The 24224-nt window shown below is 43.5% G+C and overlaps 1 protein-coding gene and 1 long non-coding RNA gene across 5 annotated transcripts in view; one reads left to right on the top strand and one right to left on the bottom strand.

Annotated features, from left to right (window-relative positions):
- Positions 1–12837, top strand: part of LOC130297090 (uncharacterized) — a 60911-nt gene extending 48074 nt beyond the window's left edge. Inside the window, exons 2-3 of the long non-coding RNA XR_008849392.1 lie at positions 11772–11885; positions 12679–12837. This is a non-coding gene — a long non-coding RNA (uncharacterized LOC130297090). The remainder of the gene's footprint in view (positions 1–11771; positions 11886–12678) is intronic.
- FMNL1 (formin like 1) overlaps positions 1–24224 on the bottom strand; it is a 169901-nt gene that overhangs the window by 10024 nt on the left and 135653 nt on the right. For all 4 annotated transcript variants that reach the window (XM_056549329.1, XM_056549327.1, XM_056549326.1 and 1 more), the window contains exons 6-22: positions 23559–23696; positions 23327–23432; positions 23028–23104; positions 22132–22225; positions 21984–22058; positions 20550–20660; positions 20153–20302; positions 12332–12433; positions 12039–12237; positions 11406–11951; positions 11198–11322; positions 10903–11105; positions 10584–10818; positions 7087–7155; positions 6923–7003; positions 5543–5672; positions 3738–3901 (exon numbers count right to left, since the gene is read on the bottom strand). In XM_056549329.1, the coding sequence (XP_056405304.1) occupies positions 3738–3901; positions 5543–5672; positions 6923–7003; positions 7087–7155; positions 10584–10818; positions 10903–11105; positions 11198–11322; positions 11406–11951; positions 12039–12237; positions 12332–12433; positions 20153–20302; positions 20550–20660; positions 21984–22058; positions 22132–22225; positions 23028–23104; positions 23327–23432; positions 23559–23696 (2605 nt within the window). The remainder of the gene's footprint in view (positions 1–3737; positions 3902–5542; positions 5673–6922; positions 7004–7086; positions 7156–10583; positions 10819–10902; positions 11106–11197; positions 11323–11405; positions 11952–12038; positions 12238–12331; positions 12434–20152; positions 20303–20549; positions 20661–21983; positions 22059–22131; positions 22226–23027; positions 23105–23326; positions 23433–23558; positions 23697–24224) is intronic.

A 24224-nucleotide genomic window follows, 5' to 3' on the forward strand; every position in this document is an offset into this window, starting at 1 on the left:
TTGGATAGATGGGTGGGGTTGTTGGTGTGCAACGGCAGCGGAACTCTACGCTCCCCTAGTAATGCTGCTAAAGCATCATGGGAGATGTAGTCCAAATCATCTGCAGTGCCGAAGGTTGCCTATGCCTGTCCTAGTGTATAATGGTTCAGAACATTGTACTTAATGTAACGTCATGTGTTCTTTAATAGCAGCCCCTAAATATTATCCTCACCAAACTTAATGGACATATGTCTTTTTTCAACCGTACTATGTAAACAGTGGGCATTAGTACGACAAAGAATTTAAAGGGGCTTAAAGGAAAACTGTCATCTGTTTACCCACACTGAACCCAACACTGGGTTATAATGTGGGTGAACAGGAGACTGATGAGGAGTTAATGGGTTAAATACATACCTGCACTCCGGAGATCTGTCCCTCTAAAGATCTTCTTCCATCTACAGTGAATTGTGCGCTGGAGGCGGGCCCTGCCGGCTCAATTTGAATATTCATTGTCGCTGGTCACGTGAGCCCTCAGTCGGCACAGCGCTCACATGACCCGTGGCAATGAATATTCATATTGAGCCGGCGGGGCCCGTCTCCAGCGCGCAATTCACTGAAGATGGAAGAAGATCTGCAGCTACGTATTTAACCCATTAACCCCTCATTGGTCTCCTGTTCACTCACACTATAACCCAGTGTATTGGGTTTATTGTGGGTGAACAGATGACCGTTTTCCTTTAACCCCATCCTGAAACCCTGCCCCTCAGACTGTATTCACACAAGAAATTCACATGGATTCCGCAAGTGTTTTTTGAAGCGGATTTCCATGTAGAACATCAGTGCTGGAAGACAAGCCTTTGTGGACCTCTGGTCAGGCCAGATGACTATTTCCTGTTTTGAACCTCTAGAGCAGTGGTCTCCATCCTGTGGACCTCCAGATGTTGCAAAACTACAACTCCCAGCATGCCCGGACAGCCGTTGGCTGTCCGGGCATGCTGGGAGTTGTAGTTTTGCAACATCTGGAGGTCCACAGGTTGGAGATCACTGCTCTAGAGTATTTCAAAGTCTTTAGGGATTTCTACCATGTCAGGAACTGCTGATGTCAACATCTACACTCCACACAGGTTAAAGGGGTATTCCAGGAAAAAACTTTATTTATTTATTTTTTTTATATCAACTGGATCCAAAAAGTTAAACAGATTTGTAAATTACTTCTATAAAAAAAAAAAATCTTAAAGGAGTACTCCGCCCCTAGACATCTTATCCCCTATCCAAAGGATAGGGGATAAGATGTCAGATCGCTGGGGTCCCGCTGCTGGGGACCCCGGGGATCGCTGCTGCAGCACCTCGCTATCATTACTGCGCAGAGCGAGTTTGCTCTGCACGTAATGACGGGGAATACAGGGGCCGGAGTATCGTTACGTCACGGCTCCGCCCCTCGTGATGTCACGGCCCGCAATACAAGTCTATGGGAAGGGGGCGTGGCGGTCGTCACGCCCCCTGCCATAGACTTGCATTAAAGGGACGGGCCGTGATGTCATGAGGGGCGGAGCCGTGATGTCATGCTGCTCCGGCCCCTGTATCGCCCGTCATTACGCACAGAGCGAACTCGCTCTGCACAGTAATGATGGCGAGGTGCCGCAGCGGCGATCCCCGGGGTCCCCAGCAGCGGGACCGCGGTGATCTAACATCTTATCCCCTATCCTTTGGATAGGGGATAAGATGCCAGGGGCGGAGTACCCCTTTAATCCCTTCAATTATTATCAGCTGCTGAAGGTGAGTTGTTCTTTTCTGTCTGGCAACAGTGCTCTCTGCTGACATCTCTGCTTGTCTCGGGAACTGCACAGAGTAGAATAGGTTTGATATGGGGATTTGCTTCTAAACTGGGCGGTTCCCGAGACACGTGTCATCAGAGAGCACTTAGACAGAAAAGAACAACTCAACTTCAGCAGCTCATAAGTACTGAAAGGATTAAGATTTTTTAATAGAAGTAATTTACAAATCTGTTTAACTTTCTGGAGCCAGTTGAGATAGAGATTATATATAAGTTTTTTTCCTGGATAACCCCTTTTAACTCCTTCAGTGTCATCTTCCTCAGGTACTGTTTTATATCCACTATGTAGGATCTGTTCAGTAAAAGTTACCAGCTATGCTGTAACACACTTTAAGTCCCCTTATATTGTTCTGCATGCACATTATCAGGAGCCTGCCACAATACCACTCTCCAGGACATCATTACTATTAAAGGGGTACTTCGGTGCTAACACATCTTATCCCCTATCCAAAGAATAGGGGATAAGATGCCTGATCGCGGGGGTCCCGCAGCTGTCACGCCCGCTCCATAGGCTTACATTGAGGGGGCGGAGCGTGATGTCACACGGGGGGCGGAGCCATGACGTCACTATACTCCGTCCCCGTGATCGCCAGTAATCCGCCCCGGAGCGAGCACGCTCCGGGGGCTGATTCTAACAGGGTGCGGCGTGGAAGATCACGGGGGTCCCCAGCAGCGGGACCCCCGCGATCAGGCATCTTATCCCCTATCCTTTGCATAGGGGATAAGATGTCTTCGCGCCGGAGTACCCCTTTAAACACCCCGGGGGATATAGACTATATGCCACTACACGTACCAGAGGACTCTGAACCGCACCACTTTGTCCCTTGCAGGAGGACAATAAAAGTATATTTATTTCTCTACCAGTGGTGAATATACAATGGGGTATGAACACCAGGTCTAAGTAGGGTGTATTGTTCTCCCCAAACCATGCTCCTGTCAGAGACTTCTAGTCCCTCTTCTATGCTGGCTCTATGGAGGATGCACTGGAACTAACACTGAAGTATTGTGTCCACGTTCAGTAGTCAAACTAAGGTGGCGAGTGACCGAATTAGGAGGGGACCCTAAAGACAAAGATCACAATTAAAGGGGTATTCCAGGCAAAAACTTTTTTTATATATATATAAACTGGCTCCGGAAAGTTAAAAAGATTTGTAAATTACTTCTATTAACAAATCTTAAAGGAGTTCTCTAAGCTAAAACTTTTAACCCCCGCTGTGCCCGGGCTATAAAACTATACATAATAACCTTTCATTTACCTGCCTACGATCCCCTGTTGTTCCGATATCGCCGCCCGTGCTCCGGTCCCTGTCAGCTTCCTCTTCCTGCGGGCCGGTGACTTCACTCTGCGCTCAGCCTTTCAGCGTCCGCGACATTGCTGCGGCCGCTGATAGGCTGAGCGCAGAGTGAAGTCACCGACCCGCAGGAAGTGGAAGAGACCAGGACGGCGATATCAGAACAACGGGGGATTGTAGGCAGGTAAGTGAAAGGTTATTATGTATAGTTTTACAGCCCGGGCACAGCGGGGGTTAAAAGTTTTAGCTTAGAGAACTCCTTTAATCCTTCCAATAGTTATTAGCTTCTGAAGTTTTCTGTCTAACTGCTCATTGATGATGTCATGTCCCGGGAGCTGTGCATGATGGGAGAATATCCCCATAGGAACTGCACAGCTCCCGGGACGTGAGTCATCAGAAAGCAGTTAGACAGTTAAAAAACAACTCAACTTCAGAAGCTAATAACTATTGCAAGGATTAAGATTTTTTAATCAAAGTAATTTACAAATCTGTTTAACTTTCCGGAGCCAGTTGATATATAAAAAAAAGTTTTGGCCTGGAATACCCCTTTAACCTCCGATTCATCGTCTGCCTCTATGGTATGATCTTTAAATGCATGACTCTATGTGAACAGTGTAGTAGCCAGTAGTTACCTGTGCCGTCTTGGCATCTGCTTCAAGCCTTTTCATGACGTCCATGTTACATTTTATAAACTCCTTTAGAGTGACACTGTCATCCTGCTTTGTAAATTCTTTCTGGGCCTGTTCCATCCCAGCCTGGAGTGAGCGGACATCGGACAACACAGCATCTAGAGACACTGAGGAATGAACACAAAGAAAAAAAGTCAGCTGGACTTAAGAAATCATGATGTTCTTGCTCTTTTTTTTTTTTTTTTTGAGTGACGGGAACATATTAATATACAGCACTAGATCTTTTGTAGCTTTATAACAAACTAGCTGAATACCCACCACTGCCCGGTATTTCCTAAATAATCCTTGTTTGGTAGGAAAAGCAACAAAGGAGGAAGCTTTTGTCCTCATATTCCGTCCTAAATCCTGACCCCAAATCCCCTCCTCATATTCCGACCTCATATACTGTCCTCATATTTTTTCCTCATATCTCAACCTCATGTCCCATCCTCATATCCCATCCTCCTATTCTGACCTCATATCCCGTCTCCATATCCATCCCCATATCCCGACCCCATATGCCAACCTCATATTTAGTCCTCATATCTCAACCTCATATCCGGACTTCCTATCCCAAACTCATGTCCCTTCCCAATATCCTGTCCTCATATCTAATCCTCATATCTAATCCTCATTTCTAATCCTCATCTCCCATCTTCAGGTGGGGCTGGGTTGTGATGAAGATATTGTAAGCTGAAAATAAAAGGGGTGTGGCTTAAAGAGTGGGCATGTCTTTGCGAGATGGGGCATGGAATGTGGCTTGCCAGCCGGACTGACGCATTCACCAGGAGATGCAGAGCAGAGCGTGTGGGGTAAGGCATCAGAAGTCCTTTATATTTGCATGGGACTTAAGACAAAAACACCATCCTTCACATCTGGGGGTAGGTTAGGGTTAATTTAACTATGATATATTTTTATTTGACATATAAGTGAGATGTGTACCAGGTATTATCGAAATATCTCCAGCCGTACGGAAGTCATGGTAGAACATACATTTCCCATAGATTTGCATTGGACTTTAAACAAAAACCCCGACCCTCACAAATGGGGGTGGATTAAGGTTAAATTAACTATCCTCCTATATTTTTTGTGGACATATAAGTAACATGTGACCAAGTATTATCTAAATATCTCCAGCCGTTTGGAAGTTGTGGAGTAACATATATTTCCATAGACTTGTATGGGACTTTAAACATAAACCCCACCCCTGGCAAATGGGGATGGGTAAGGGTTAAGTTACATATCCTATGTTTGTTGTTGACATATCAGTAATGTGTATCAAGTTTCATGTTAATATCTTTAGCTGTTTGGAAGTGATGCTGGAACATATACACATGGGGGGGATTCATCAACATCAGTGTATGGTAGAGCTTTTTACCCCTTTCTGCTGCGTGTATTTGTCATTTACCTGCATAAAATTTACTAAACTTGCGCACGGGTCTCTGTGAATCATGTGCATTAATAGAATCCAGCCCATCTCAGCTCTTGAAAAAAAATATAAGGCAGACTTGTACGTGTGCTTGGAGCTGGTGTATATTTGCGCAAAAAAAAAAAATGCAGTTAATAAATTCATGTCTACCAGTAAAACGGCTCTACGGTACACCTGAAGGGTGACATCTTTAGAAAAAGTTCCACCAAAAAAGACGCACAAAAAGAACGCAGGAAATATCCTTGCGCAAGATTTTACGCAAGAAAATACACCTAAAATGACTCTAAATACATTGATGAATCCCCCCCATTGAGTTTTATATATATAAAATCATAAATACCTGTGGCAGCCTTTTCCAAAAAGTGCAATTCTGACTGAAAACCAGCCAAGTGTGGGTATTTCTCATTGATTGTTCGTACCAGGTAATGCATCAGGGTTTGTTTTCGGTCAGTAGATTTTGTATCCAGAAGCTAGGAAGAGGAGTAAGTAGAAGATTTTTGCTACCTATATATGCACTGTGCTTACTGTAGGTACATACCCTGCAGAAGGACTGTATTCTTATACAGGGGTGTCTGATATTAAGTTATATTGTAGAAAATAAAGTGGCACTCACCCGGTCATTAAATGGGTTTCCAGGAAAAAAAAACTTTTTTTTTATATATCAACTGGCTCCAGAAAGTTAAAGGATACCTCTCATCAAAAAAACTTTTGATATATTATAGATTAATGTATGCAGAATAACTTTACAATTGCATGTTATTAAAAAATATGCTTCTTTCTATTTAATTTTCCACTTTGAAGAAATAACCACTAGGGGTCTCCCTACCAGTCCTGGCAGCAAGCATTTCAGACTCATGCTGGAGTCCTAAACACTACGAGCTGCCAGTCTGCTTTGTTCACAAAGGAGAACACTCAGAGCTGCCAGCCTGCTTTGTTCATAGCCTGTTTGGCTGTGAACAAAGCAGGCTGGCAGCTCTGAGTGTTTAGGACTCCAGCATGAGTCAGAAATGCTTGCTGACAGGACTGATCGGGAAAAATACAATAGAAAGAAGCATATTTTTCATTAACATGCTATTGGAAAGTTATTCAACATTCATTAATCTAAAATATATCAAAAAGTTTATTTGATGAGAGGTGTAAATTACTTCTATTACAATATCTTAATCCTTTCAGTACTTATGAGCTGCTAAAGTTGAGTTGTTGTTTTCTGTCTAACTGCTCTCTAATGACACCTGTCTCAGGAACTGTTCAGAGTTGAAGCAAATCCCCATAGAAAACCTCTTCTACTATTTTTTAATGGAAGTAATTTACAAAACCGTTTATCTTTCTGGAGCCAATTGATAAAAAAAAAAAAATCTGGGATACCCCTTTAAGATAAGTTGTACAGAAACCCAGACTGCATTGGTAACTATTTTGTTTTCAAAGGAAAACACCTTTTATTTGGCTGTTTTGGTGCGTTACAGGCTCTGTGCACCAAACTCTGTCATATGCATGATCTCTTTTCTCCTTCAGTTGGCCTATGGGTTTCTGCACGCTGCAAATCCATATATTCTTATCACGGACCTATAATCTAAAGCATCCTACATTCCCATTGTGAGAAATAAAATAATATGTCCTAGTGCCTCAAAGTATAGTATGGGCTGATGGCATACATATTACAGGATCACACCTAAAAAAAAAAATTTCAAGATTATCCGATAGTCAACTTCTGAGTACTCACCACATCCAGAGACTGGAGCCGGAATCCATACGCCGCCCCTCTCTTACTGCTGTTCATGAAATTGCCAAATGCCAGAATCAGCTGCCAAAAAAGTGAAATGAAGTTAAAAGAAACAGGTTGTGGTTGGTAAAATCAGCACACATAGTATATGGACAAATTTTTACCTCCAGGATGCCTTTTAGCTTTTCTGAAGACTTGACGGAAATTGATGCAGCGATCAGGGAATTAAGTTGCTGGAGATTAGACAAAGTGGAATTTCAGTAATCTTAACATTACATTTTTACATGTAGACAAAATGCATGTGATCAGGGCTAGAATAACATATTCATCCACAGAACTCTTTACATCATTTTGCCAGTGGTAGCGCTGTGGAGCCAAGCCATTCAATACAAGTTCACAACTCTCCTGCACATTAGAAGGTAACTACAACCAGATCCCGATATTGTAAAGTCCCACTCTGCCGTACCACTTCATACATTGCAATGATAGGGAATTTACAGGGTTATTTCTACTGATTGGTTCAAACAGAGAGTGATACCCATTAGGGCATTATGGCTTTATTTACATCATGATTTGCAGAAATGGCAACCATAGTCAGCGAGATTATTTGAAAACAGTCTAATGCCGTACCCCCGTCAGACCCGTGCTGCATCCCAATTATTTCAATAAGCTGGACGGAGTCAGCTAGTGATTCCGATCGGCTCATTTTTGGACCGTATTGGTTTTGGTTGCCAGACTGAAAACTGTGGTCTGCTGTGTTTTCAGTTCAGTAACAAAAACTGATTATAGTCTAAAAATTAGCCGACTGCACTCACTAGTCACAAAAATGTGGTGTGAAAAGTGCTTAACGAAGAACTCCAGCCAAATAAAATGACCTTTTATCTAACTTTGCAATGTACTTTGTGTAATCTTTGTTGAGCACATACCATGTTTCTCTCTGCTTTTCCTCCAGGCAGGAAGTCCAGTAGTTCTTATCACACATGATGACTGTCAAGCACCACTTGCTGGGCCCAACACGTCACTTTGCAACATCACACTACCTTCTCCTTAACTAAGAGAGCCCAGAGCACTGTAGTGTGTGATTTATTCCTGATTGGCTGAGGCACGCAGATCATGCTCATCTATATTAACTGCTTCTCAGTCCATGTGACCTGCTCAGCTTACTCAAGGCAGCCCCTTCCTGCAAGTCACACAGGAAACAAGCTGAGGGGCTGATGGTGTAGTTTTTAGTAGGTGGATATTCAAAGGCTGTTCATGGGGGACAGATTTTGAGATGCCTTGAGTGAGAGTGAATATATGTATATCTCATTTAAGTTTTAATTTTTACCACTTTTGGCTGGATATCTCCTTTAAGGAAAAGTAGAAATTAAGTATTACACAGTGCTGCTTCATGTCAAAGGATTGTCTGCGTAATGCCAAATGCGTAGCCCTAAGTGAGGACTGCTCTCTGTAAGTATTCTCCACGCCAAAAGATGAAGATCCTGAACAGCGGACCCTCTCTGATTCAGAATTGACTAATAAAGTATATGAAATGTGTTCATTTAAACTGGACATCTGTTTTAAATGCATAATAAATGTTTGGGTCACCTCACTTTTCATAGTTCCTGTAATGGACACACAGAATTAGCAGACAGAACCATTGTTTGAGACCCTGAGCAATTAAAGGGGTACTCCGGTGGAAAACTTTTTTTTCTTTTAAATCAACTGGTGCCAGAACGTTAAACGGATTTGTAAATTACTTCTATTAAAAAATCTTAATCCTTCCAGTACTTATTAGCTGCTGAATACTACAGAGGAAATTATTTTCTTTTTGGAACACAGAGCTCTCTGCTGACATCACGAGCACAGTGCTCTCTGCTGACATCTCTGTCCATTTTAGGAACTGTCCAGATCAGCATCTGTTTTCTATGAGGATCTTCTCATCTCTGGCCATTTTAAGAACTGTCCAGAGTAGGTCAGCAGAGAGCACTGTGCTCGTGATGTCAGCAGAGAGCACTGTGCTCGTGATGTCAGCAGAGAGCTTTGTGTTTTAAAAAGAAAATAATTTCCTCTGTAGTATTCAGCAGCTAATAAGTACTGGAAAGATTTTTTAATAGAAGTAATTTACAAATCTGTTTAACTTTATGGCACCAGTTAATAAAAAAAAAAAAAAAAAGTTTTCCATCGGAGTACCCCTTTAACCCCTTAAGGACTCAGCCCATTTTGGCCTTAAGGACTCAGACAATTTAATTTTTACGTTTTCATTTTTTCCTCCTCGCCTTCTAAAAATCATAACTCTTTTATATTTTCATCCACAGACTAGTATGAGGGCTTGTTTTTTGTGTGACCAGTTGTCCTTTGTAATGACATCACTCATTATATCATAAAATGTATGGCACAAGCAAAAAACACTATTTTTGTGGGGAAATTAAAGAGAAAAACGCAATTTTGCTAATTTTGGAAGGTCTCGTTTTCACACCGTACAATTTACGGTAAAAATGATGTGTGTTCTTTATTCTGAGGGTCAATACGATTAAAATGATCCCCATTATTACATACTTTTATATTATTGTTGTGCTTAAAAAAAATCACAAACTTTTTATCCAAATTAGTACGTTTATAATCCCTTTATTTTGATGACCTATAACTTTTTTATTTTTCCGTATAAGCGTCGGTATGAGGGCTCATTTTTTGCGCCATGATCTGTACTTTTTTTTGATACAACATTTGCATATAAAAAACTTTTAATACATTTTTTATAATTTTTTTTTTATAAAATGTATTAAAAAAGTAACAATTTTGGACTTTTTTTTTTTTTTACGTTCACACCGTAAGGGATCATTAACATTTTATTTTAATAGTTCGGACATTTACGCACGTGGTGATACCAAATATGTCTATAAAATTTATTTTTTTCGCTTTTTGGGGGTAAAATAGGAAAAAACTTTTTTTACATATTTTTTACATTTTTTTTTTTTACACTTGAATAGTCCCCATAGGGGACTATTCATAGCAATACCATGATTGCTAATACTGATCTGTTCTATGTATAGGACATAGAACAGATCAGTGTTTTCGGTGATCTTCTGCTCTGGTCTGCTCGATCACAGACCAGAGCAGAAGACGCCGGGAGCCGGAAGGAGGAAGGTGAGGAGACCTCCGTGCGGCGTTCTGAATTATCGGATCCCCGCAGCAGCGCTGCGGGCGATCCGATCATTCATTCAAATCGCGCACTGCCGCAGATGCCGGGATCTGTATTTATCCCGGCACCTGAGGGGTTAATGGCGGACGCCAGCGAGATCGCGGGCGTCGGCCATTGCCGGCGGGTCCCTGGCTGCGATCAGCAGCCGGGATCAGCCGCGCATGACACGGGCATCGCTCCGATGCCCGCGGTTATGCACAGGACGTAAATGTGCGTAAGGGGTTAAGCACTTTTGGCATATGCACAGGACATGCCATGGAGGTGTAATATGTGAATACCTCTTAAATACGTAACTAAATAAGTAACCTTCACTTAACCCACTCTTGAATTTCTCACACCCGGTCCTTGGCCTATCTTCTAATCTCAGTAGAAAACATAGACATACATACAGCCATATCATCAGATTGCTAGACCTTTCATTATCTGTCCACTAGTCTCAACCAAAATCTTCTACATAGAAGTCCATCTATATGCACTAACCGGTGTAAGGCGAGTAGTGGTTTCAGGAAAGCTGGAGATAAAGATTATGGTCTTAACTCTCTCAGTGAGCCTGGGTATGGAGCAAAGATGGACCATAAATCTGTCTTCTGCTCCCAACTGGTCCAGGGGCTTCCCATCCTTTAGATACCGTGAAATCAGCTGTCTTTCCCAGTCTGTTGGTAAGAATCTGGAAAGGAGCTCCAGAAAGTCAACATTCAGGGCTTCCATATCATACCTGAAGTAAGAACATGACAAATTCTTATTAGCAATAAAACATTTTAACCTCCGATACTTGTAGCATTTGTTTTTGACTACATACCCCTGGATGGCAGCAGTGATGGCCTCAGGTGTCAGACCTCCTTTCTTGAGGGTAATTGCAAGGTTCTTGGCTCGATTTGGGTCAATTAGAGAAACTTTATTTGGATGGTTCTGAGAAGAAGCCACTTTCTTAAAAAATGTGCTTTGGCTTGGACCCTGGGCTTTGGTCTTAAATTGGTTCTCAAAGTCACTCATGTCAAGTTCCTGATAGTGTGGGAAGATATGACACTAAGTGAAGTATCTGCATTTTACTTATTATTCGTCTGTATATCTATGTGTAATAGAATTTCCAGTACCTGAAGCACCTTGTCGTCATTTATCTGTGTGAATACTGTTCCATTGATCTGTGTTGGTTTCAAAGCCACCCAGTTGAGGACAGGCATTCTGTATTTTGGCTGTATTGTTTTCTTTATGCTTACTCCTAAAGAAAGCACATTAAAGCATAAGATACATAAGAAAATCGCATTGGCATTATATGACTATAAACTTGACCCTTATTCTTACCATTGGGCATTGATGGAGTAAGAGTGCCAGGTGGTGGTGGGACAGAAGGACCACCAGGAGGTGGGGGTGGAGCAGGAGGGCCACCAGAAGGTGGGGGTGGAGCAGGAGGGCTGCCAGGAGGCGGTGGTGGAGCAGGAGGGCCGCCAGGAGGGGGTGGGGGAGCAGGAGGGCCACCAGGAGGGGGTGGTGGAGCAGGAGGACCACATGGTGGTGGTGGCGGCACAAAAGAAAGTCCCTGTAGATTGCTTGGAGGTGGTGGTGGTGGGGGAGGTGGTGGTGAAGGAACACCAGGTTCACCACTAGATGTAACCTGAGATTGTGTTAACTCTGGTTGATGGCATATACTCTCATCATTCTTCGTTTCAGGAACAAGGAGAGGAGCAGCAGGTTCTGTAGTAGACCATGATACTGTGTGTGAGCGGGAAGGAGAACTCTCACTGACTGCTGGGTCTTGATGTACAGGAGCAGGTGAAACAGCTGGTATGTCTGACAGTAGAGGAAGTGCAGATCCATAATCTGATCCTTCTGGCTTGTGAGAAGAGGAATCTGGAACATGAACACAAAGCGTACCACTCTCAAATAGGGCTTTGTAATGTATTAATGTGGACAGTCAATGTTTATTATATGTCTTACCTGGTTCTGATATTATGGTCAAACTGATGGCTGATGGTGAAGCTGGGCGGTCAGCGGTGAACCCTGTGTTCACACAAACAGAAGATGGTTCCTCTGTACAGGTATCCCCCGCAGGTTCTACCCAGAGCACGTCTTGGTCACTAGATTTCAAAGTTGTGATATTCTGATGGATCGGGGTGGATCGTGATAGATAATTCTCCTAGAAAAGAATAGAAACATCATTTAACATTGAGGGTCTAGTCTTCCTGATGACCCAGGATATTAGGTAATGGCATTACATGGCCATTCTTTACCTTTGCGGCATTCAGCTCTTTTCGCGTTTGGTCCAGTTGTTTCTCAAGCTCTGCCACTCTACTCATGTATTCATTCTCTGTTTGCTGTAACTTTTCGGCCAACTGTAGGGGGAGGGGAAGCGATTAGAAATTCACATAGCATAAAACCTTATTTTATTGTCACCCCCAGTAAGTACCCTATCAGGGATAAAATGAGATTAAATCTGTAATATTTATATGCATATACAACTATGTATTATAGGTACAAGAGAGACTCTTTCAGACATTAATTTGCAAAAATTTTGGCAGAAACTTCCTTCACTAGGAACAATCTATATTCACACATTGTGCCCCTTCAACTTGAATAGGGACATGAATACAGATGGCAACCCTCCGAGAATGAAGCAGATTTCAGTATTGAATGTCACCCTGCAGCCATGCCCGGTCATCCCAAGTTATCAGATTTGTTGCATTTACAGTATTTCATAGAGGCCTGCAGAAAATCTTGCTGCAAAAATATTCCAATATCAATGGTAGGAAAAGATCTGTTAGTTGTAGAAACTTGTACAATGAATCTGCCATGTGTGAATATACCCTGATATTCCAATCCGTTTCAATTCTGCAAGCTTGCTCGATAGGAAACCAAAGTAAATGTATCTGTTGATGATCTGTTGAAGTTCCTGAATGGAAAGAAACAGCTGTAATCACAGAACGCTCTAGCGTCAAGCTCACCGTTGCGGCACTGAGCCGCTTGGCCTGCACATGCCTAAGAAATAAAGACGAAGCGATGAAGAGCTGGTGAGTTGCCTGTGTTTTTTTTCTACTTGGGATATCGTAAATGTATCTGGAATGTGTGTGTGTATAGATAGATATAAATCAAATGGTAAGACAGCACCGGGATAGACCTCTGTGCATGTGGTTGCCCAGGCCGACAGCCTGGGATAATAGTACAAGAAGTCCAAAAATCACCGCACAATCAGGTCTTGGATCATGAAATAAGCAGGAGTTCTTTATTCCCAAACAAAGTGCAACGTTTCGGCAGTGATAGCCTTTATCAAGCATAGTGAATACAAAGACAATGCACATTTATATATACATCAAACAACTTCCATTGGATACAACGTAGGTGTTACACACATACAATCAATGTGCTTCCCACACCACACCTCCCAAGTGCATACATTGATGTACAAGGCTGTTACGCCGAGCTCTCCGGGTCCCTGCTCCTCCCCGGAGCGCTTGCGGCGTTTCCCTCTTTGCAGCGCCCCAGTAAGACCCGCTGACTGGGAGCGCTGCACTGACACTGCCGGCGGGGATGCGATTCGCATAGCGGGACGCGCCCGCTCGCGAATCGCATCCCAAGCTACTCACCTGTCCCGGTCCCCGGCTGTCACGTCCTGGCGCGCGCGGCTCCGCCCCTTAGGGCGCGCGCGCGCGCGCGCCAGCTCTCTAAGATTTAAAGGGCCAGTGCACCAATGATTGGTGCTTGGCCCAAATTAGTCTAATTAGCTTCCACCTGCTCCACGTCCATATAACCTCACTTCCCCTTCCCTGCTTTGCTGGATCTTGTTGCCCTTGTGCCTAGAGAAAGCGTTTACTGTGTTTGCCATAACTGTGTTTCCAGACCTTCTGCTATCACCATTGACTACGAACCTTGCCGCCTGCCCTGACCTTCTGCTACGTCTGACCTCGCCTCTGTCTAGTCCTTCTGTCCCACGCCTTCTCAGCAGTCAGCGAGGTTGAGCCGTTGCCGGTGGATACGACCTGGTTGCTACCGCCGCAGTAAGACCATCCCGCTTTGCGGCGGGCTCTGGTGAATACCAGTAGCAACCTAGAACCGGTCCACCGACACGGTCCACGCCAATCCCTCGCTGACACAGAGGATCCACATCCATCCTGCCGAATCATAACAGCTGTCAATCAGCGTGACATCAGATTGGCATGGTAACCAAATATACAATGTGTCATACAGCTTGCATATACATAGACTGGCATTTAGGGTATGGACATTTGGGGATGAAAACAATATGTAGTAATAGATGGCTTCAGTATTAGCGATCCAGATGCAATGAAGGTTCTTCACAGTATATTCATCACCACTTCATCATATTTGTGTAAGTGCATAAAAAAAAGAATAAACAATAATATTGCCATTAAAATCAGTCCTAACGAAATTGCAATTTTTTTTTAGAGCAAGATGCTGCAAGACAGACATGGAAAAAATAAAAAAAAGGGAAAAAAAGGAAAGGAAAAAAAGTGAAAAATAAATAAAAAATTTAAAAAATTATTTATTTTTTATTTTTCACGTTATATTATATTTAACTTTTTTCATTATTTTTCTATTTTTTAACATTTTTATATTTTCATTTTATTTTTATTTTATTTTTATTTTCCTTTTTTTTTTTCTTTTTTTTTCCATGTCTGTCTTGCAGCATCTTGCTGTAAAAAAAATTGCACTTTCGTAAGGACTCTGATTTTAATGGTAATATTATTGTTTATTATTATTTTTTAGGCACTTACACAAATATGATGAAGTGGTGATGAATATACTGTGAAGAACCTTCATTGCAGTCTGGATTGCTAATACTGAAGTCCATACCATGAAGTTGAGAAAGGGAGGAGACTCCTGAAACGTCCTTCAGCAGCTCGCACGCCAGCGAGCTCATCTTCACCCCATCAGAATCAGCGTCCATGCGGCCAGGAACATACCGCCCTACAGACAGCAAGCTCCGGATGGATAGTTCTGAAGACACCGTATGGAAGGATCTCTGGGTGAATATGTTCTGAATTCTCACTGCATTTTTTTGTAATGAATGAAAATTGAGATAAAAAGGAACTTTTAAGTGCAATTCCCGGTTATATGTCTCTCTTTGCTAGGAGTACGGTTGTCCATACTATAAATGCCAGTCTATGTTTATACAAGTTGTATGACACATTGTATTATTAAATTGTATTTCGCTTGAATGATTTGGAAGCACTGGAATGTGTGCAGTTTATCATTCGCGATCAGGCTCTGTGCCTGCGCGGCTTGCCGATGCGCTCGCACCATCCTGATCAGGGATGCAGTCGCATTATGCCTAAGGTGTCTAATTCGGGTATGGGCTTACAACTAGTGTCACAATACCTGTTACGCATAACCCGCGACTGTTTAATTATTGGTGGACACAGGGGGTCTGGGTTTACACCCTGATGATGCGTGCGCAGATAGTTTGTTTACAAACGCATGATGAGATCATCATGATCTGAATAGGCTGAACGGACGAGCAATCCAAAGCAATGGGAGACTGACAATTAAGATATCTATGTGACAACACTATTTAGTGGAATTGTAATTACACGGAGCACTTTATATTGATTGTGGATTCACATTGTATATTTGGTTACCATGCCAATCTGATGTCACGCTGATTAACAGCCTTGTACACCAATGTATGCACTTTGGAGGTGTGGTTATAATTGATTGTATATGTGTAACACCTATGTTGTATCCAATGGAAGTTGTTTGATGTATATATAAATGGGCATTGTCTTTTGTATTCACTATGCTTGATAAAGGCTATCACTGCCGAAACATTGCACTTTGGGAATAAAGAACTCCAGCTTTTTTCATGATCCAAGACCTGATTGTGCGGTGATTTTTGGACTTGCTATATATATATACATTACTGTGTGTGTGTGTGTGTATGTGTATATATATATATATATATATATATACACACACATTACTGTGTGTGTGTGTATATATATTGTGAGAAGGTGAAGGGCATGGTGGTTGATGGGAGATATGTGTCACCAAGGCTCCTGGCCTTGGTGAAGTAAGAACAGGTATTTACTCAGTGTCTGTGCTGCGATGCAGACTGACACTGTGGCCGTAGTATGGCTAGAAAGCCAATCCGGTACGGCTCTTACTGGGAATGATCAAGTGTAGGGTGGGGATCATTCCCCACAATCCAGGCCGCTTTTGGTGACCTTAAAGGAAGCTTGCTTCAGCAGCTCAGGGGGATTTTGCATGTTGGAGCTCACTCTGCCAGAGTGGTGAGGTGGAATCTTCCCTGCGTTTGCTCCAAGTTTGGAAGCTGGTGAGCAGACTGCCTGGAGGCCTGGAAAAGACTTGTTTATGGACTCAGGTGTGGACAAACACCTAAGAAATACAGGTGGACTGTTGTTACGTTTTCCTTTGTTCTGCATTTAAAGACTGTTTGCCAAGTGTGAATAAAGCACTGAACTTTGATTTGAAAAGTGCTGTTTCCTTGCCTCTATACTGCAACCACATCTATCTGCAAGAGCGAGTCATCACATTTGGTGGAGGATGCGGGCAACACAGTGAGGTCAGCACGCTGTTTGCTAACAACTGAGCCTGGGATAACCTGTTGGAGTGGTTGCTAGGGGCAACAATCCTGCCAATAAGTGACTGACAGTACAGCGGGAATGTTTTCTCCAGAGAGTCAAGGCAAAACAGTGTTCCAGTGCCTGCAGTGTTGCCAAAATGGAGGCTGTTATGAAAGCACTCATGAACCAACAAGCACTAGCAGGAAACCAACCAGCTGCTGTAACAGCACGTGATGGCGCTACAAACTGCAGTGACAATCCGGGCCGGCCCTGATGCCCGGAAAGCGGTGCAGACGGCGATCTCCAAGATGACCCCTTTGGATGATGTCGAGGCCTACCTGACGGTTTTTGAAAAAGAGGCCGTGAGGGAGAAGTTACCCTGGAACCAGTGGGCTGAGGTCATCGCTCTGTTTCTGAAATTGGGGTCCCAGCAGGCGTACTTTGACTTGCCCGATGACCAGGCTGCTGACTATGACATGGTTAAGGGTGAGATCCTGGCAAGATTGGGGGTCAATGTGTGGATCCGGGCCCAGCGGGTACAACAGTGGGAATATAAGCCGGCTGAGCCTGCCAGGCCGCAATATTACGATCTATTACAACGCCTGCAGAAATGGCTACAGCCGGAGGTATTTAATCCCACTGCCATGCTGGACCGTCTCCTGGCTGATATGTTCTGGAGGGCCCTGCCTTCCTGCCTCCAGAGCTGGATTGGCCAGGTGTCCCGTAGCAATGCACTGGGGATGGTTGACCTGGTAGAAAGGTATGAGGCCACCGTAAAACTGCGGAAGGGGCAGTTAAACCCAGGAGGTCCCCACCCTTGCTCAGGTGGCTGGAAAGCCCTAAAAGCCCCGCCCCGTTGGAGCCTGGACATGTAAGGACTAATTGTCCCCAGAGGGAAGAACCGATGGACACCAATTATGCACTCTGCCCGTCCCTGTATGCTCAGAGACTGTGTGCCACCAGTGTCCCCAGGGCAGGGGACTCGGGTCACCTCTGCCACATGAAAGTGGAATGTAGTGTTCTGGAGGCATTAATAGACTCGGGAAGTATGGTAACTCTAGTGAGGTCCAACCTGGTGCCACCCACGGAGTACACGGGACAACAGGCTGGAGTATTGTGTATACACTGTGTCTTAAAAGACTATCCAACTACCTTTGTCAACAGCAACTGGCTGCTGGACTCATGAGGTGGTCGTTGCCACGAAGTTGCCGTATGAGTTAATAATTGGGAAATACTTTTCAGGGTTCGTGTCTCTGTGGCCCCAGACAAGAGTTCCCCAGACCGGCCCAACTCAGGGATGACCCCGGAATCCTGGGAACCTGAGTCAGAAGCAACGGCAGTTGGGGTTACTACCACTACGGTGGAAGAGGAGGTGTCTTCTCCACTGAGGGTAAAGGTAGGAGATGTGGAGGATCTGCCATCAGGGCCAGAGTTGGCAGACCACAATGTTACAGGAGAAAATTTTGGTACAGCACCAGGACCCGACCCTGGGAAAATGTAATTATTGTAGAAGGTGCACCACAACAACAGGGAGCCGAGACGTATACCCACCTTTTGTGGTCCACCAAGGGATGCTGTACCGGGTGAACCAAATTCGGGGCACCTGGGCCAGCAAAAGACGCAGGACCAAATTTTGTAGCGCTTTTACTGGCCCGGTGTGTATAAAGAGGTCGAAAGGTATTGTGAATCTTGCCCAACCTGCCAAATCACTAGCCCCCAGCCACAATACCCTAGTCCCCTGGTCCCTCTCCCGATTATCGAGGTCCCATTTGAACAGATCGCTATGGATCTGGTCGGCCTATTGCCAAAATCTGCTAGGGGGCACCAACACATCCTGGTAGTCCTGGACTATGCAACTCAGTATCCCGAGGCGCTACCTCTGCTACATACCTCGGCCAAACTTATAGCTAAGGAGCTAATGAGGTTTGTTTTCCTGAGTGGTGTTGACTGACCAGGGCATCCTCTGATGACGCTGGGTAACCAGCAAAACGCCGTCAGGACTCTGGCTTGTGGTTAACTTTTAACATGCAGTATCTTCTGTCAGCACCATTACACATTGTCAGTTAGTGCCTCAGTGGTGGCCATACAAGTGTTGTGGCACACATATAAGGAGGCTCTTCTATTACTACGATTCAAGTGTGCTAGACAGACCCTGTTATTTTAACTATTGTGGTACACACACATCACGTGTTACCAATTGTCTCTGAATCAGATTGCATTTTTAAAAGGCATAACAATAAAAGTTACATTTTATTTTTTTGGGGTGGTTTCTAGTTTAAGGCACCCCTTTGAGGGTTTCCCTTAAAGTTGTTGTTTAAAGGTAATGAAAGAGCTCCGTGTACCACCCGCAGACGGACGGCCTGGTAGAGAGGTTTAACCAAACCTAAAAAAATATGTTAAAGCGAGTGGTGGCTAGAGATAGAAAATATTGGGATCTTTTGCTGCCCGATCTCATGTTTGCAGTGCGAGAAGTGCCCCAGGCTTCTACTGGGTTCTCGCCCTTTGAACTGCTATACGTCAGACATCCATGTGGTCTGACGTATAGCAGGCGTGGGAACAACAGCCCACACCGCACAAAAGTGTAGTTGAGTATGTCACTCAGTTGCAGGAACGGATGGAAACAGTGTTGCCCTTGGTTAGGGAACATATGAAGGCAGCTCAGCTGGCTCAAAGCAGAGTTTATAATCGCCAGGCTCGGAATTTTAACCCAGGAGATCGGGTTCTGGTTCTGGTACCAATGGTCGACAGTAAATTTCAGGGTAGGTAGCAGGGTCCCTACGAAGTGATCGAAAAGGTAGGGGAGGTGACGAGGTACAGGGTACACCAGCCCGGGCGAAGGAAGCCACAGCAAGTGTACCATGTAAACTTGTTGAAACCTTGGAAAGATAAGGAGACTAGTGTGGATGACAGCGCCCGGGCCAGGTTTGTTGGGGGTAGAGTTTCCCGTCCCTCAGTCTGGTGCGAGGGAAGCAGTTGCCACAGAAAAAATTGCTAACAGCCTTTCCTCTGCACAGACTCAGGAGGCCAGGGAGTTTGTCAGTAGGAACACCAATGTGTTCTCAGACCTTCCTGGACGTACTTCTGTCATCCGCCATGACATTGTTCCTGAAACCCAGGTTAAAATACGGTTGAAACCATACCGGGACATCCGTGCGTAGGGACGCCCCTGGCGTCACGGACGTCTGCTGCGCACGGACGTCCCTGTGCAGCAGCATCAATGCAACATCACCGAGTTGGGGCCAACTCGGAGCGTAGAAGGGGGCCTCCTGGTGAAGTTGGACGGGCCGGACTGGCTCACCCTCCCCACCGCGGAATGCGGACTGTCCCTGCAGCAAAGATGGATGGCCCGGCGCACCCCCCCCTCCCCCCACACACACACACTTTTTCTTTTTAAGCAAGTACAAGCCAAGGGGGCGTTTTCAGCACGAAAAATTAAAACTCTGGTTATACTCTAGTATATACAATATATTCTATAAAGTGCTAAAGTGCTGTGTTCCTATTACAATGACTTACATGTGCTGCATGACTCTGTAGGTCCTCTACATGCTCCAGCATTTCATGTTTGTTCTCTGTATCTTCCAGCAGGTTATTCACATCAAATATATTGTCAAGATAAGCCTGGATTTGGACCTGGAGCCTCTCACTCTCTGTATGCTTCAGAACCTGGAAAAGAGAAAAGACGCCCAGGATGAGTGACACACGCATGACAATGCTTTATTTATATGACTTAAATAAATGTGACATAAGACTTAAAATGACCCAGCGGGCATAGGGCTATGTGAAACTGACACTATTTATTGCATTGATTTTCTTATACATGTTAAGGTATATGACTTGCAAAAATGTTCATTAATAAAGAAAACACTGTTTATAGTCATTTAATACTGCATGTAAACCTGCAGAAACTTACCTCAAGGTATTCGTCCAGTCTTAATAGGGAGAATTCATACTGTAGGTACACACGAAAATTCATGTTTTTTACAGAGTGCACCACAATGTTAATGAACTGCATGCACGCCACCTGCAAACAGAACATTTAAAAAAATGTAATGAAATAAAAATACATAAAAGCCTTAAAGGGAGATTTTATCTACTTTGGGCAAGTTTTACATACTGTTTATTCATGAAATTAGAGCCTGTTTTATTAGAAGGTGTTATTTAAAGGAACCATCCAGGCAAAACAGATACTGTGTTATGTCTTGTGTAAAGCCTTAGGGGACAGAGCATGACTTATGTGTTTGTGGCAATTTACATTACACACTGACCTCTTTTTACTGCTATGTCTAGTGCAAGGCCTGAAGGGTTTCTTTTAAGGGAACCTGTCATTATTTTCATGCTGCCTAAACCGTGAGTTATTGGGGCTGTCCTCAATGGCTTCTTTCTACCCCACCAGCCTTCGTTAATAGATTTCTTCCTATACCCAATTAGGGAAAGATCTATGAATCAAGGCTGTTAGGGTGGGAAAAAGCTGCCTGGGGCCTCCCTGATGACTTGTGGTTTTAGGCTGCATGAAAGTGAAGACCAGTATCCTCTAAGGCCATGTTCACACGGCAGATTTTTTGTGGAATATCGGGCTAGAAAATTTCTGCAGACAGTGCGCACTGGCAGAACATGTGGGTGCTAGGACTGCTTGTAAAGGTGCCATTTTCATAGACAACAATGCATTTTCAAAGCAAATTGACATGTTAATTCTTACAGTGGAGGCTAGAATTTGAATTTCCACATTGGAAACATCTGGCGCATGCATGGTGTAGCAGAATCGCATTGAAAACAATGGGACTCTGTTGCAGCCGAATTTCCCAGCTAAGTTTTTCTGCCAGATTTTGCACTGAAATTCAGTTTGTGAACATAGCCTAAGGAACCGACTGACCATTGTTAAATTTGTAGGTAAAATTACTGTTATTTTTTGCTGTTTGTTATTTTTGGTAAGTTCCTCAGCTTGGGCATATAAATAGAATGAAATGATTTATTACATATGGACAGAGAGAATGTTGTAGTGTAGTGTGCAAGCCATAAAGTCCTACCCTTGTATCTGAATATGACTAGAGAAAATTCAGACAATAGTATCCTTGTATATTTACTTCCATTTTGGGAAAACAAGCAAACAGGGACAAAAGTGTACATATAAGAGTGGCTACTATAGGGGGCCTAGGGTGTGGGTCCCATTCACAGATGACCTAGCCCCCATGTTAATTTGCTGGTGTTGCAATTTTAGCAAACAAAATGTGAAATGTCTCAAAGAATGGGAGCATCGGGACCTCTTGCGGTGAGGAGTGTGTTGGTGTCAGGCAGCACCTGAAAGGAGCCTCATTTTTGACATGTGCTATGGAGTTCTGAATCTCACCATGAAATCGATGTTGCTGTCTTCACTCCGGAAATATTCCATCAGTTTTTCAAACCTGGAACTTTCTCCACAAACCTGAATAAAAATCGAGATCAATATACTAATGGACATTTTAATGCAGAATTACATCAATGTCTTTGCATCCTACCTCCATGAAGTAGTTGAAAGCTGAGAGAATTAATTCATGTCCCCCACGGACTAGACACACTGCGGCCAGCAGCTCCAGAACCAAGGCCTTAGTGCTGGGACCAAAACAGACAATGGTCAGATAGTAAAAATGTTAGTGATCATGGTACAAAAATAAGGACTGAAAAATGTAAAAAGGCATTTAACCTGGCCCTTTACCTTATCTGGGATTAGAAAAACCATGGCTGCTTTCTTCCAAAATAAGCGCCACATTTGTCTACAGATTTTGTCTGGTATTGCAGCTCATTCCCATTCACCTCAGTAGATCAGAGCTGCAATACCATAGTTTGTTAGGTTGAAAAAAAGATGTTAATCCAGAGGAAGGCAAAAAACCCTTGAGGCTGACACAAATTGTCCAATGAGAGGATAAATTCCTTCTTGACTCCAATATGGCAATCAGAATAAATCCCTGGATGAACATTCTATCCCAATAAATCTAGTATTTGTTACCTGTAATATTATTTTTTTCTAGAAAAACATATTATTTAGCACATAATCGTACATTTTGTTTTTATGACCCAAGTGCATAACCTTACATTTATCCACATTAAACTTCATTTGCCATGTCTGTTCCCAAGACTCCAGCTTCCCCAGATCCTAATGTAACATTATATTATCCTCCTCTGTGGTGATCACCTCACCCAGTTTAGCAGAGATAGACAGGAATGGCAAAGTTTCTGGAAGGTCATCAGCTATGTTTTTGTAACCTTGGACTACTCCAATAAAAAATGAGTAGCTGCAACTAAAAAGTTGACTTTATTCTGGCTAAAATAGACAAGACGACCAATTCTGTCCCTGAAAACAAAGTGAGTTTAAATTCTACCTAGATACCAAGCCGAAACATTTGCCTTTACATACCGGGCATTCTTGTTGGTGAGGCTGAGGGTAATCTGGTTGACACAGGAGGGGTGAGACATTACCATGCTGAATCCTAACTGTAAGTAAAAAGTTACGTTTTTAGGGCAATATATTAACATACTGTACATCCGAGAGACTGATCCTTTTATCATCTGTTCTTAACTTTACACATTATGTAAGACTTCCCAACCTGTGGCTCTCCACTGTTGCAAAACTACAACTCCTATCATACCCTGACAAACCAAGCATCTGTAGGGCCACATTTTGGGGACCACATAGTGTATGTCAATAGTGCTCACCTGGTAATTCATGATCGCCCGCAAACACATGATACACACATGTACATCGTCCTTCATATTAGCATGTCTAGAGTTCCTCATTGTGGCGCGGTTGTAGAAGTTATATCTGTTGGGATACAGGTTACACAGACCATTGTTCATACCGTTTAAATTTTTTATAACAGTAGATTATATATTGCAAAACAGAGGAGCAAATTATACTATAGTAAAAAACTATAGAAGAGGGGATTACCTGGCCGTCAGGTGTCGAGCTCTTGAAGGAGTGGTTGATGGAGACGATGATGTGCTGCTTTTGTTAATATCCTCCAAAGATCTCTGTAAGGCTTTGGGTTTCTCAGGTGTACCATTATCAGAGCCATCTACGTCAATTCTGGAAGAAAAAAAACCTGTTTTGAATCATATGTAAGGTTGTGTTCACGCCATGTGTTGTATGTGCTAGAAAATGGTGCATTCACTGAATGGGTCCATAGCACATTGGGCGCTGGAAGGTGCCAAGAAAAGACTTTAATGTTCAAATAAGTTGTATGTGTACTTTTTAAATACCGTACTTAGTACTAAGCAATGCATCCTCCTATTATTGGATGCATTTCGGCTAAGCTTCTACTTGTCTTTTTTGTTCTGATGGGACTGTTCCATGATGGGAGTAGTAGTACCTGTACTAATAGACATATCGCCCCGGGTGTCATAACTGATGCGATCGTCCATAATATAGCAGAGATGCGGAGCAGCTCTATACAGCGCTCACATCTCAGCACTATACTCTGGCCAGTGATTTGAATAGAACATCACTCATTCATATTTTCTGCCCAGAGTGGTGATTGGCCGGATGGTTGCAGCCAATCCCCGCTCTCAGAGGGAAATATGAGTGAGTGGCCGGCCGGAGTATAGTGCGGAGGAG

The sequence above is a fragment of the Hyla sarda genome, chromosome 12, assembly GCF_029499605.1.
Source record: "Hyla sarda isolate aHylSar1 chromosome 12, aHylSar1.hap1, whole genome shotgun sequence".
Lineage (NCBI taxonomy): Eukaryota > Metazoa > Chordata > Amphibia > Anura > Hylidae > Hyla > Hyla sarda.